Source organism: Phascolarctos cinereus, unplaced genomic scaffold, assembly GCF_003287225.1.
Source record: "Phascolarctos cinereus isolate Bilbo 61053 unplaced genomic scaffold, phaCin_HiC Scaffold_4;HRSCAF=312, whole genome shotgun sequence".
NCBI classification, from domain to species: Eukaryota; Metazoa; Chordata; class Mammalia; order Diprotodontia; family Phascolarctidae; genus Phascolarctos; species Phascolarctos cinereus.
This window is the reverse complement of record NW_027555847.1, coordinates 55,481,811-55,496,955: the sequence shown is the minus strand read 5'-3', so window position 1 is coordinate 55,496,955 and position 15,145 is coordinate 55,481,811. Positions and strand designations below refer to the sequence as shown.

The window sequence follows — 15,145 nt, the reverse complement described above, 5'->3', positions numbered from 1 at the left end:
CAAATCCTTCCTCAGACACTTATTAATTGTGTGACCCTGGGCAAGTCACTTAATCTCTGATTGCCCTAATTTCCTCATCTGTAAAATGGGGGTAATAATAGCACCTACCTCCCAGGGTTGCTGCGAAGATAAAATGAGATATTTGTAAAGTTTTTTATGCAAGCCTTAAAGTGCTATATAAATACTAGCTATTATATAAGTTAAGTAGCTGATCCAGGATCACATGATGAGTAAGTAAGTATCTATGGTAGGATTCAAACCCAGCTCCTCCTGACTCCTAGTATAGCTCTGACCCCTCCATCATGGTGCATTCCCTAGCGTTGCTACCACCACTTTCACACCTGTCACTCTTCCAGAAGCTGTAGACTCTCTCTGACTGTAGATGGGGGTCAGTAGGCCTGGGATGGGAGGCAATTGAAGAGGCTGGGGCTTCTGGAAGCCAGCCTGGCCCTAGACAAGTCTAGAAAGCAATGGAGTGGTTTTTTTTTTTCCTACTTCCCCATTGAGCATCCTTCATCCTGTTTCTTGTCCTCCACCCTTGACCCTTTTACAATCATTGAGCTATGATAACTTCATTTAAGGCAGCAAAATTATATCTTATTGGGCATGTAAATGTTTTCATAGGAAAACCCTTCTAGTTCCAAAGGATCTCTAATCTCTAATGGTGGAATTTCAGGCACTGTGACAGGTGGTAGGTAAAAGGATTTTCAATATAGGGCCTACCTAATGTATTTCAGATAACAACACTAGGTTCTTGGCTGGCTGGTCAGTGTGAGCTGGCCCTTCTAGATGTCTAATATGGCGGGAGAAAGAGGAAGAAAAAGGACAAAGGGATGTGGGGATAGAAGTTATGGATGGGATAAGGCGGAAAACAAAGAAGTGTAAAACGTTTGGTCAGCTCACATCCCTAAGTCCTAATTCTATTGTATCCTTTCTGTGTATTTTCCTCCTCTTCCCTAGCCAGGCACCAAAAGATATCAGACTTAACTTATCTACTGCCTTTTCTCTTAATAATGACTTTTGGAACTTGAATTCAATTTCCTTTGAGTAGAGCCTGGGAAGCAGCCAATACTTGGTTAATCAGCCTTTCTCCCCCTATCATGGTCAGACAGTAGAACTCTCAGATATCTATTTCTGTATCTTTTTTTAAAAATCATAGTATATCCTTTAACAAAGCTACATTTTTGGTTAAACAAATGATCACTTGATTTATTTGTGCTGTAAATTTAATATTTCCCATGGATTGGTTGTGCCAGTCCGATTCTACCACCAGCACTGGGGGAAGCCAACATTCAGTCCAGCCTATACCCATCATTGCTGCTAAGTCAACTACATGGAAATGCACATCCATTCTGAAAGAGGTTGAAGTCAATGGGGTAGCTGTGCCTCAGTTAATTTCATGCAGGTAGGCCCAATCTTGTTGTCACTTCTACGCTGAAATCTTGTACTTACCAAGGTCAGTTTATCCACATCCTGGGTTACTCCCTCAGTGAGATCAAGGAAGCTGTAGAAGAAACTACTTCTTGGCCTTGCTTCCCTTGATACATATTTCTAGGCACACTTGGACCGAACAAATTCTGCTTTTCCATGAGGCATCACACCAATAAGGAATCGTCAGGAAATTTTCCCAATGTATGGCTCTCTCTCTCTTTGTTTGGTTTTTTTTTTGGAGGCAATTGGGGTTAAGTGACTTGCCCAAGGTCACACAGCTAGTAAGTGTCAAGTGTTTGAGGCCAGATTTGAACTCAGGTCCTCCTGACTTCAGGGCAGATGCTCTGTCCACTGCACCACCTACTTGCCCCACGGCTCTCTTTTTAAACACATCTTCCTGGTTCACTTCTAGATGCTCAAAAAGGAGCTGAATCAGTCCATTCTCATAAGATTATCATAGTCTTTTTCTAGGTGAGTTCAATGGATTCCCTGCAAGCATTTCTGCTCCCATTATGGCTACATAGAACGCTGGGGGGCCCTCGTCATTAGCCAGCCTTGCCCCTGAAGCTGCAGCTAAAGAATAACAGCCCCAAACCCAAACACGTCAGAGACTTTTATCCCAATGGCCCGGATGCTTAAATGTGATGTCCAAGGAGCCTGAGTTTGGCTCGGGCTCAGTTGTGCCATGAAATAACCAAATGTAAATGAACATGGGTTTTGATCACACCTGACCCACCCCCTCCCCCTTCCTACATACCAGAGCGGATCAGCACTGACCCATTTACCTATTCAATCTGGTCAACCCAACCGCTCGTTTTGTCTTTCAGCAAAATGACCTTATGATTACAAGTTACTTTTCCCTTGAAGATGACTTCTGGTTTGAGCCAATTCTTATTATTCAATTTCCTCATCTGTAAAATGAGGGGCCTGAACTATATGATCTCTAAGGGTCCTTTCCTTAGGGGCAGTTATGTGGAACAGTGGATAAAATGCGGGGCCTGGAATCAGGAAGACCTCAATTTAAATCTGGCCTCAGACACTAGCTATGTGACCCTGGACAAGTTATCTAACCCTGTTTGCCTCAGTTTCCTCATCTGTAAAATGAAGGGTCTGAACTATATGATCCCTAAGAGTCCTTTCCTTAGGAGCAGTTAGATGGAACAGTAGACAAAGTGCAGGGTCTAACTTAAATCTGGCCTCAGGCAGTAGCTATGTGACCCTAGACAAGTCACTTAACCCTGTTTGCCTCAGTTTCCTCATCTGTAAAATGAGCTGGAGAAGGAAATGGCCAACTATTCCAGATCTTTGCCAACAAAACCCGAAACGGGGCCACAAAGAGTCAGACACAACAAAAAATGGCTGAACAACAATGAAAGGGTCCTTCCAGACCCGTAGGGTTTCAGCATCTATACCTGAAGGGGGCTGTAAAGAAAGGACAACATCTGATAGTGCAATACCCATACTTTACTAACGAATAAACAAGAACCTAGAGAACCTAAGAGTGTTGCTGAAGGTCACAGAGCTTATCAGTAGCAGAGCCAGGTTTCAAAGCAGATGATTCCAAATGCAGCCTACTGTCTATTATGCCATGGTGTCTCTATGGTTCCAAGTTCTAGGCTCCCGGCTCTAATCAGGCTCAAGGAGCTATGCCTGCTGGATACTTATTTTCATGAGCAGCCTAAGGAGATGTACTAAAAAAATGTCTTATATTACCCACTAAGATAAAGTAATAACTCTTATTTATATAGTGCTTTACATAGTTTTTATTTAAGCCTCCAAACATATCTATCTAAACATATATCTGTATCTATATATCTATATCCATATCTATCATCTATCTATCTATCTATCTATCTATCTATCTATCTATCTATCTATCTAAAATCCCCATTTGATAGATGATGAAACTGAGGCTCAGAGATATTAAAAGAATGCTCAGGGTCACGTAGTATATAAGTGGTGTTTATCCAGGGTTCAAATCTAAGGCTTCCGTTCTCCAAGTCCAGCCTCCCCCCATCCCTTCCCTTTTCCTTCACTATACCACTGCCCTACCTAAGCTAGAAATGCCTGGGTCCACTGGAAGCTGACGGTTAAAAAGAAATGGCTTAAAGAGAGTCACCTAAAAATGCCAGTTTTTGGTGGAGATGCTTCATGGTATTCCCCTGTTTGAGCATTACCCAGCATGTGGATACCATTCTAGGGCTCTGCCTTAGCTGTTCTCTAGTTTCTAATTAGACACTGAGGTAGCTTGTTAGCCCTCTTTGAGGCCCTATGACATTGCTGAGTACAGTATCGCTGTAGGAAGATAAAGTGCATCTTTGCTCTGCTAGGATGTGTTTAGCACAGTTTGTTCAATGGAATTGAATTGAATGTTGGCTGGCTCCTTGTTATCCCCAGGAAGCAGTTTTGCCTCTTGGAGAATCTTACTTAATCACCATTTTCCTCTTGCTCATTAAAGGTGTTTCATCCTGGGTTATCAAGTCAATGAGAAAGTGAGTCTTTCTGGTGATTGGAAATGTTGCAATGGCCCAAGGCACATAGGTCAAAGTCTGTAGACTGCCATGGAAAGTTAGCACAAGGAGAGATCTCAGATAACCAACTCAAGATGGCAAGGAGGGAAAAGCCATTGCTCTGGAGTTGGAGGATCTGGGCTCCTTTGTCACTTTCTACCCATGTGACCCTAACGTCACTGAGCCTTGGTTTCTCCATTTGTAAAATGAAGGAGTTATACTCAATGACCACTGATGTCCCTCCCAGCCCGAAATCTATGATCTTATAAATACAACCCCTGCATTTTACAGATGAGGAAACTGAGGCCCAGAAAGGAGATATGATTTGTTTAAGATCATAAGCTAGATGGTAGTAGTCCTGGGACTAGAACTCAGGAATCATTAACTTGCTAGTCAAGCTACCAAATTCCATGTTCCCAGCCTCCAAAAATTAATGCCTTTTCCTAATAGCTTTCCGCCTTCAAGTCCTCCAGACATAATTGATGAAGCACCCCAAGGAATGGATAGTAGCGCAAAAGTTGGGATGCATTCTTACATTTCATTTTACATTTTATGTTGGGCCACTCCAGGAGTTTTCCTGAGAGGCACGAGAGTTGCGTGCCTTAAAAAAAATTGTTGGTATCTCTCATTTTTACATCAACTACATTTCCCAATATCTCTGCCTCTCAGGGAGCTATTCTTTATATACACGTCCTTAAAATATAGCAATTCTTTTTTTATATCGTTGCTACTATCCAAGGATTGCCTCTTTTCCAATGAACACCCTTCCATGTAATGAGAATAATTAAGCAAAATGAATCGATGTATTTGCCCCGTCTGACAACATATGCCTCATTCTGTACCTGTGGTCCACCACCTCTCTGTGGGGGGAGGAAGGGATATCCGATGCCTTTCCAGGGCTCTTGCTCAGGTGTTCCTGCTTAAAGGGATGTTGTGGCTAAGTCTTTTGTCTTCAGGAAAAGGGATGACCATATACCCCAACTGAAGAAGAGGGGTGGCAGGATGAGGGGACTGGGATTATTTCCTTAAGGTTATGCTGGCCTATGAATGCTAGAGGTCTATTCCCAATGATTTTATTAGGTGAGCTTGGATTTCCCCCTCCCCTTTTCTGCGTGTTTACTTACCCTATCTAAAAACATTTCCTGTGTTCAGACTCTGCTTGAAATATGTAACAGCCAAGAGCAGAAGGGTATTGTGTGTGTGTGTGTGTGTGTGTGTGTGTGTGTGTGTGTGTGAACATGGTAAATCATTTACTCAAAGGAAAGAGAAAAACCGCCCGCCCCACCAATGAAGATAGCAAAAAAGAACTAACTGATTTGTCTGTCGTCTTTCCTGTCAAGATCGCCCTCGCCTTGGCTTTGGTCAGAGGGAAGGACTTTATGTATGAGTCATACAGATGTTTTGCCAGGGCCCGGAGATCAGCAGACTCTGGGTTCAGCTGGTCGATATCACTGGAGATCTCAGCCAGCAGCTTCTCCTTTTCGGCCTGTGGCATCCGCCCAAACCTGATCGCTGCAGAGGAAGAAGGAATGTCAGAATGAATCATTGTGTTCCTGGTGTTCATAATGTTCTCCTCTCCCAGTCCTCATAAACTGCCCCCCTCCCCAAAATCTGGGGCTCTGGTTTCTTTCAATGGCCTTTCCAGAATTGCTATTTCACTGGAGTGCCACAAACAATAAATAATGATCAATTATTGGATTCATTAACTGTAAAAGAAAATACACATGCATATATATATGTAGATACATATGTATGTAGTATATATATGTATATATAAACATTCTGTATTTTTCAGTTAATGAATCCAATAATTGATTGTTATTGTATATGTATATATATATATATATATATATATATATATATATATATATACACATACATATATATATATGCACTATACATAGGGAAAGAGAAAATCATACAAAGAGACAGAAAGGCAAAGGAAGGGAGTGAGAGAAAGAGAGAGACAGAGAGACAGAAAGAAAGGAGAGACCACAAAAGAAGGAAAACAGGAATTTATTCTTTTGCAGAATCCAGATTTAGAAGGGAGCTTGGAGACAATGTAGTCTAACTCCCTGACTTTGCTGAGGATGGGTCTGAGGTCCAGACAAGGGCACTGACATGCCCAAGATCACAGACATCAGAAGCAGACTAGGAGTTGAACCAGTGACTGACTCCAAACCCAATGCTCTTTCCACTATGTGATTTTACCTTGAGGGTCAAAGACAAACTCCTCTGTTTGGTGTTTAACATCTTTCACTCTTCAGCTCCTCTCTACTCTTCTGGCCTTATTACACCCCCTCCTTTTACACACACTCTGTCCAATCCAGCCAAAGGGGCCTTCTCACCGCTCCTCACACATGGTCCATCTCTAACCTTCACCCCTTTGCTCTCGCTCTCCCAGTGCCTGGAAGGGATTTCTTCCTTGCCTGCACCTCTCAGAATCCTTACTTTCTTTCTGAGTTCATGTCAAATTCCACTTTCTTCACGAGGTTTTTTTCTGATCCGTCCAGGCAATAGTATCTCCCCACCCCAAATTACCTTGAATTTATGTATTTATTTAATACGTATTTTATATATACATGTATGTACATATACACATGCATTCATGTGTACGCATGCGCGTGCGGGCACACACACACACACACACACACACACACACACACACACACACAAATATGTTGTCTCCTACTCTAAAATGTAAGCTTGAAAGCAGAGACTGATTTACTTTGTATCCCTAGAGCCACTGACCAGTGCTTGGAACAGTGTCTTGCACACAGTAGGTTCTTAATAACTTGTGGATTGTCTGATTGATGCTTCTTCTGAATGAATATGGATCGAGTACCAGCTCTGGGCAAGGCACTGTGGTAAGTGCATGTGTGGGACTCAAGTTGTCTAAGACATTGTCTTAAATCTCGACAAAGCTTACAACCCAGAAGGGGAAAGAAGTCCATGGATCGTCACCCACCTATGCAGGCTGGGTTTCTGGGCCGACCACTGAATCCCCTTTGCCTCAAGGACTGTTTCTCTGCTCACATTTGGGCACTGTAACTAGGGTTAAGTAACAGTATATTTTTTCAGGGGCAGGAGGAAGTTTAGAAGAAAGAAAGGAAGAGCCATTTGGGAGGAAGTGGGGGCCTGGGGTAGAGGGAGAATGATCCATTTGTAACCCTTCCAACTTCTGGTACCTTCTTTTCCCATTGTAAGACCTTCCCTTGCACAGCATTTCTTAACTGCTAATTTGGGGGTGCATATTTTGGACCACAACTTGTTCCTATTACAAGAAGATTTGGATCGCTCCTTGATACAACATACTATTAAGCCAAAAATAGCATTTCCATCAAGAATGCCAATAATCTGAGGCATGCGATGACTGCAAAAAGTGGAGGGCTCTAGGGGTCAGGGAGTCTCTGTACTGGTCCCTGGCTCCATCACCGAGGAGCTCCGTGATTTTGGCCATGCAAGGCCTCGGTTTCCTCACATAAGCTGGGGGAAGAAAAGTTCGACTGGATGATTCAGCTCTTATATGCTACAGTTCCCTGCAAAACCATTGCCCAGTGGTTTTCACTACAGAGTTCTCCTAAAGAAAGATCCCCTCTGCATCTTGGAAATGCCAAACCACCATTTTACCTCAAATGTTCAGCACCAGCCAAGCTTGGGCAAGGGTCAATCTTAGTTTCCTCATCAAGAAAATGAAAGAGTTGGGATTAGATAGAACATCCATAAGGCTTCTTCTAGTTCTAAATCCTACTCATCTCATGACAGCTGTTTCTTTTGGAAACCTCCTTCGCATCCACTAAACTCGCAAAAAGAGAAGAGTCAGGAGAAAAGAGAAACTCATCCCATAGCTGATATCACGTCCTAGTCTTCACTGACCTCATTTAGTATTTTCTTGGTAAAGATACTGGAGTGGTTTGCCATTTCCTTCTCCAGATCATTCTATAGATGAGGAAACTGAGGCAAACAGAGGTTAAGTGACTTGCCTAGGGTCACACAGCTAGTAAGTGTCTGAGTTTAAATTTGAACTGTAGGCCTATAGCCCTATTCACTGCGCCCCCTAGCTTCCCTTGAGATCCCTTAAATAAACTTTTTATTTAGACATTTCCTAACATGTCCCCTGCTCATAACTACCTTAAATGTAAATTTATGAACTGACAATTGATAGATATGTATGAATCAACTACTTATTCTCTCTCGCTCTGTTTCTGTTTGATTCCATATGGATGGTAGATAAGTCTTCCTGGGAAGGTAGGGAAATGCCCAATAGGATGCTATAGCCCCAATCTTGATTGTTAGGACATTGGGGAACAGGTCCTACCAAAGTGACAAGTTTCACAAGAGTGAAAAGAAATAAGACTGTAGGAGAAGGCCATGGGGGCTAGAGCTGGAGGTGACCCCAGCGATCATCAAATCCAATTTTCTAATTTCACAGAGGAGGAAACTGAGGCCAAAGAAAAGAAAGTGATGTACTCAATGTCACAGAAGTAATAATAGGAGAACTGGGATTTGAAACGGGATTCTCTGACTCTATATCCTGTTCCTTTTCTTCCCCATTACTACACCTTCCTATGTCTCTGTTGTGGGCAAGATGGCAAGGGAAAACAGCAGAATGTGTTGGGGAAAGAATTTTTCATATTAGGAAAAAAAATAAAAGAAAGCAGTCTTAGAATTGACTTCCAGCCAGGGCTGTGATACAGCAAGTAAATGGTGGTCAGGATGACCCACTATTGGTTATTTCTAGGCCTGTGTTGTGCAACAGAAAGAAATCTCAGCCTTATTAGGTTTCATAATGCTTTGGGTCCAATAGTAGTCTGTGGGATGGCTTGTTTGAGAATAACAGAGAATAACATGTAGAAAAGGAAAAGGTGTCACTAAAATGTCACTAAAGAGGAAATAAATCTGACATGGACTTCTTGAATTTTAGGCCTCAGAGGAATTCTGAGAAACCATCTTGACTAATCTCTGTGTTTTCTAGAAGACAGAGCTAAAACCCAGAGAGGTTAATCAAGTTACCCAAGGTCACACAGCTAATTGTTCATCTTGGACTAAAGCCCAGGTCTCCCGACTCCCAAGGTGCATTCTATTAATCAACATTAGCATCAGCCCAAAACTATAGGTGTTTTACATTTTCTGGGACTGCTTTCATGCTGCTTTCCTAAAACTGATCATTGTTTTGGGATGTATCAGAAAGGTGATGCTTTATTACTTTTTAATTCTGGAATATGAAAGAGCTGCTTTTAACTGCTATAATTCAGCTTTGAACTTTTGAATCTCTGTATGTTGATCTCTCTGAAAAAGACGAAATCTTAGGAAGCTGATTTTCTGACCCATCAGCTTTGGTATGTATCAGTGATAGAATAGGTTATTTGAAAAAAAGACCTGAGAGTTTCATTAGCCTGAAAGCTCCATATTAGTAAAGCATGTGATTTTTTTTTTTTTTACCAAAAAAGCAAATTCAATCTTAGGCTGAATGAAAATGCAGTTCCTCCACTTTCCCCTGCCCTGGTCAGACCACATCTGCAATCCTTGTTCAAGTCTGGACATCACATTGTAGGAAGGACATAGATATACTTGATGTGTGACCATGATGGCAAAAGACCTGTAGATCATTCTATGTGAGGACCGGGTGATGTTAAACAGGAGAAAAGAAGAGTCAGGGTGGAAGTGATAGTTACCTTCAAATATTTGATGGTCTGTCCTATGGAGAGGGATTTGATGTGTCCTGCTGGCCCCAGAAAGAATCACATAAAGTAATAGGTTGAATGTGCAAAGACAGGGATTTTACTTTGATGCCAAGAAAAATTTTCTAACAACTAAAGCTTTTCCCAAGTGGAATGGGCTGCTTCAGAGTTAGTGAGTTTTCCCTTCCCTGGAGGACTTTGAAGAGAGGTTGGAGGACCCCATGTTGGGGAAAAAGTGGAGAGGATTCTTGTTTGAGTGGATAAGGATTGCATGAGATGGTCTGAGGGTCTTTCCAACATGGAGATCCTTCCAAATGCTTAAGCAACAAATTAAGTTCAATTAACTTAATCTTGATCCTACCATTAACTCCTCTATAATCTTAGGCAAGTGTCTTAACATCTTTGGGCTTCAGTTTTCTTGTCTGTTAAATGGTGGGGCTGGGATAGATAATCCTGAACATCGCTTATTATTCTAACAGTCTATGATCTGTGAACCATCTGTAGGTACAATGAATTATGGGTGTCGTTTTTAAGTGTTGCAAGCCCGAAGCCTACTACGGAACAGAGTTATGCATCTTCCTAGAAGGACTGAGTTTGCATCCCAAGTGGAGAGAATTCTGAAATTGCAGGGGAAATGAAAGATTTTTTTTAAACCTATGCATTTAAAACAAAGGCTTTCCTTGAAGATTTGTTACCAGTCCTTTCAAAGAAACAAGATTTCTAGAGGCAAAAAGGCACAAAAGGTGGCCTCCAATGCAAAATATTTGTGCATTTTTTCGAAGAAGTGGGATGATGAATACTTTCCTCCCCCTGCCTCCAACTGTCTCCCCACTTTGGTTTTCAGGGTTCTGGTGCAACTACCTTAGTTTTAGGGCATCTCTGGGGTGGAAGGGGCAGTAAACTATGGTGCACACACATCCCTGAGTATTTTCTCAGAGGTACAAATGCAGTTTCTGCACACCCGATAGAACACTTCTCAAATGTTCCCTGAAGCAACTTATGAAACTGACTTTCTCACTTAAGCAATTCGGTATTGGATCTGACCTTATACCCACTTCTACCCACTGGGGTAGAATGCCTGCATTTGGAAGTCATGACTCTGACACAAAAGACTGGTCAATTCCCAGAGGTCAAGAATGAGAGCCATGTCATTTTCTATGTGTACCAACTGGCAAAGTATCAAGAGGTGCATGGCACAGCAGAATCACCCCTGGCTTTGGTATTGGAGGATTTGGGTTCAAATCTTGCCTCTGTCACTACCTGTGTGACCTTGGGTAAGTCACTGAATCTTTTTGGTGCTCAGTTTCTTCATCTGTAAAAATGAGGACTAGATGACCTTTGGCTTCTAGCTTTATGATTCTAAGAATAAAAAAAACCCCCAACAAAAAACCACTCCTAACCCTTACTTGGATCAATTAAACACTTCAGCAACCAATAATTAAGAGCCTATTATGTGGGAGGAACTGGGGATATAAAGACACGACACAAAATAGGTCATAAAAGAAAGAAATGTTCATTGACTGAGATAAAAGTGAAAAAGTCCCTGACCTCAAGGAGCTTTTATTCTATTGGCATAAATCAGGTTTCCTAGGCAGGATTTGGGGAAAGGGGTGATCTAGGCAGCAGAGTGATGTAGTACGAGATTAGGAACCAGGAGACTTGAATTCTAGGCTCAACTATATTGCTAATTAGTGGTGGACAAATGAATTTACCTTTCTGGACTCTAATCTCCCTACTTGTAAAATGGGGGAGTTGGACTATTTCTTTTTAAAAAAATTATTTAAAGTCTGGAGTTCCAAATTCTATTCCTCCCTCATTTCCTCCCCTCCCTGAGACAGTAAGCAACTAGATTTAGGTTATACACGTGCAACTATGTAAAACATTTCCATACCAGTCATTTTGTACAAAAAGACTCTAATAAAAGAGAAAAAAATGAAAGAAAGTAAAAAATAGCATGTTGCAGTCTGTATTCAATCAATATCAGTTCTTTCTCGGGAGGCGCATAGTATGCTTCATCATTAGTCCTTTGGGATTGTCTTGGATCACTGTATTGCTGAGAATAGCTAAGTCATTCACAGTTCTTCATTGAACAATATTGCTGTTACTGTGTACAACATCCTCCTGGTTTTATTCTCTTCACTATGCATCAGTTCATGTAACTCTTTCCAGGTTTTTCTGAAATCATCCTGCTTGTCATTTCTTATAACACAATAATATTCCATTGCAATCATATACCACACCTTGTTTAGCCATTCTCCAATTGATAGGCATCCTTTCAATTTCCAATTGTTAGCCATCACAGAAAAAGCCACTATAAATATTTTTGTACAAATAGGTCCTTTTCCCTTTTTTTTTATGTCTTTGGGATATAGACCTACTAGTGGTATTGCTGGATGAAAGGGTATGCAATTTTTTATAGCCCTTTGGGCATAGTTCCAAATTGCTCTCCAGAATGGCTGGATCAATTCACAACTCCACCAACAATGCATTAGTGTCCCTGTTTTCTCACACTCCCTCCAATATTTTCTTTTTTTGTCATATTAGCCAATGTGATAGGTGTGAGGTGGTAACTCAGAGTTGTTTAATTTGCATTTCTCTGATCACAAGTGATTTAGAAATGGATAACATTAAATTGAAAAGTTTTTGCACAAAGCCAATGCAACTAAGGAAGGTAGAAAATTGGGAGAGAATTTTTACAACCAGTCTCTCTGATAAGGGCCTCATTTCTAAAATACATAGAGAATTAAGTCAAATTTATAATGATACAAGTCATTCCCTAATTGATGTCCAAAAAATGGTCAAAGGATATGAACAGGCAGTTCTCAGATGAAGAAATTAAAACCATCTATAGTCATATGAAAAAATGCTCTAAATCACTATTGATTAGAGAAGTGCAAATCAAAACAACTCTGAGGTACCACATCATACCTATTAGATTGGCTAATTAATTAGCCAAGAAAATGATAAATGTTGGAGAAGATGTGGGGAAATTGGAACACTAATGCATTGTTGGTGGAGTTGTGAAATGATCCAACCATTTTGGAGAGCAATTTGGAACTATGCCCAAAGGGCTATAAAAATATGCATACCCTTTGACCCGGCAATAGCACTTCTAGGGCTGTGCAAATGGGAAAAGGACCCACATGTACAAAAATATTTACAGCAGCTCTTTCTGTGGTGGCAAAGAACTGGAAATTGAGAGGATGCCCATCAACTGGGGAATGACTGAACAAGTTGTGGTATATGAATATAGTGGAATACTATTATGCTATAATAATGATAAACAAGCTGACTTCAGAAAAACCTGGAAAGACTGGTATGATCTGATGCTGAATGAAATGAGCAGAACCAGGAGAACGTTGTACATAATAACAGCCACATTGTGCAATGACTAATATTGATAAACTTAACCTTTCCCAGCAATATGAAGATCTAAGATCCAAAGGCCTCATGATGGAAAATGCTGTCCACATCCAAAGAAAGAAGTATGGAGTTTGAATGCGGATAGAAGCATACTATTTGCTATTTTTTCCCCTTCTGTTGAGTTTTATTTCCTCTTTCTGGTGGTTCCTCCTATTGGTTCTAATTCTTCCTTACAACATCACTAATGTGAAAATATGTTTAATAGGAATGTATATGTATAGCCTGTATCAGATTGTGTGCTGTCTTGGGGAGGGTGGTGGGGAAAAAGGGGGAGAAAAATTTTAAACTCAAAAGCATATGGAAGTGATTGTTGATAGATCAAAATAAATTCATTAAAAAAAGTGATTTAGAGCATTTTTTATATGACTATAGATAGCTTTGATTTCTTTGTTTGAAAACTACCTATTCATATCCTTTGATCATTTATCAAATAAAGAATGATTCATTTTTTCTATACATTTGATTCAGTTCTCTATATATTTGAGAAATGAGGCCTTTATCAGAGATACGTGAAGCAAAATTTTCCTGTTTTCTGCTTTCCTTATAATTTTGGTTGCATTGGTTTTGTTTGTGCAAAAACTTTTAAATTTTATATAATCAAAATTATCTATTTTACATTTTATAAGGTTCTCTATATTTTCTTGTGTCCTAAATTCTTTCCTTATCCATAAATCTGACAGATAAAGTATTCCATGCTCTCTTATTTTGCTTATAGTATCACCCTGTATGTGTAAATCATGTACCAATTTTGACCTTTCTTTGGTGTAAGTGTGAGATGTTGGTCTATACCTAGTTTCTGCCATACTGTTTTCCAGTTTTCCCAACAATTTTTGTCAAATAATGAGTTTTTGTTTCAAAGACTTGGATCTTTGGGTTTATCATATACTAGATTGCTATGGTCATTTATTATAATATAATTTGTACCTAATCTATTCCATTGATCCACCACTCTATTTCTTAGCCAGTACCAGATTGTTTTGATAATTACTACTTTATAATACAGTTTGATATTTGGTATGGCTAAACCACCTTCTTTTGTATTTTTTTTAAATTGATTCTCTTGGTATCTTTGAGCTTTTGTTCTTCCAGATGAATTTGATTATTTTTTTCTCGTTCTATCAAATACTTTTTTGATAGTTTTATTGGTATGGCATTGAAGAAATAAATTTAGGTAGAACAGTCATTTTTATTATGTTGGCTTGGCCTACCCATGAGCAATTAATATTTTTCCAATTGTTTAGATCTGACTTTATTTGTGTGAAAAGTGTTTTATAGTTGTGTTCATATAGTTCTTGGGTTTATCTTGACAGGTAGATTCCCAAGTGCTTTATATTGCCTACAATTGTTTTTAAATGGAATTTCTCTTTCTATCTCTTTCTGCTGGACTTTGTTGGTAACATACAGAAATGCTGGTGATTTATGCGCATTTATTTTGTATCCTGGCAAGTTTGCTATAGTTGTTAATAATTTCTTTTAGTTTGTTCCCTAGGATAAGAGTGATAGTTTTATTTCTTCATTGCCTATTCTAATTCTTTTCTTTTTCTCTCTTATTGCTATAGCTAACATTTCTGGTACAATATTAAAAAAAGAGGTGGTAATGGGCATCTTTGCTTCACCCCTGATTGTACAGGGAAGGCTTCTAGCTTATCCCCCTTATAGATAGTGGTTTAGATGAAAGATTATTCCCAAATGTTTTCCTAGTGTTAAAATTCTGATACATATTGCTCCTAAGAAGTACTTTTTTTTTTCCTTAATAGACACAAGGTATGGGGGAGAAGGAGAAGGGAAAACTAAGGCACATTTTCTTTGATCTTGGGGTCCTCCCCTTGTTGCCAAAGAGCAGCTGATAAGTGAGTTCAAAATCCAGGTCTAAGGTTCCAGGAGCTTCATATTTGTGATTATTAATTACCTAGAAATGTTTTACTTACCCTGGTTAAAAAAAGTCAATAGTAGTGCACTCAGTGAGCTAAGAATAGGTTTGATAGATGTCATTAATATCTTGTAAGTATGTATCACATAACACACACATACCTTAAATAGTACATGCTTAATAAAACTCATCCAGCTCACAACTTGTCAGGGACAGATTTTGGCATCATG

At 39.9% G+C, this 15,145-nt stretch overlaps 1 protein-coding gene across 6 annotated transcripts in view; it reads right to left on the bottom strand.

The window, feature by feature from the left end:
• Positions 1–15,145, bottom strand: part of PPARG (peroxisome proliferator activated receptor gamma) — a 177,428-nt gene that overhangs the window by 33,406 nt on the left and 128,877 nt on the right. For all 6 annotated transcript variants that reach the window (XM_078152210.1, XM_020981077.2, XM_020981074.2 and 3 more), the window contains one exon: positions 5,254–5,453. In XM_078152210.1, coding sequence (XP_078008336.1) covers positions 5,254–5,453 — 200 coding nt within the window. The remainder of the gene's footprint in view (positions 1–5,253; positions 5,454–15,145) is intronic.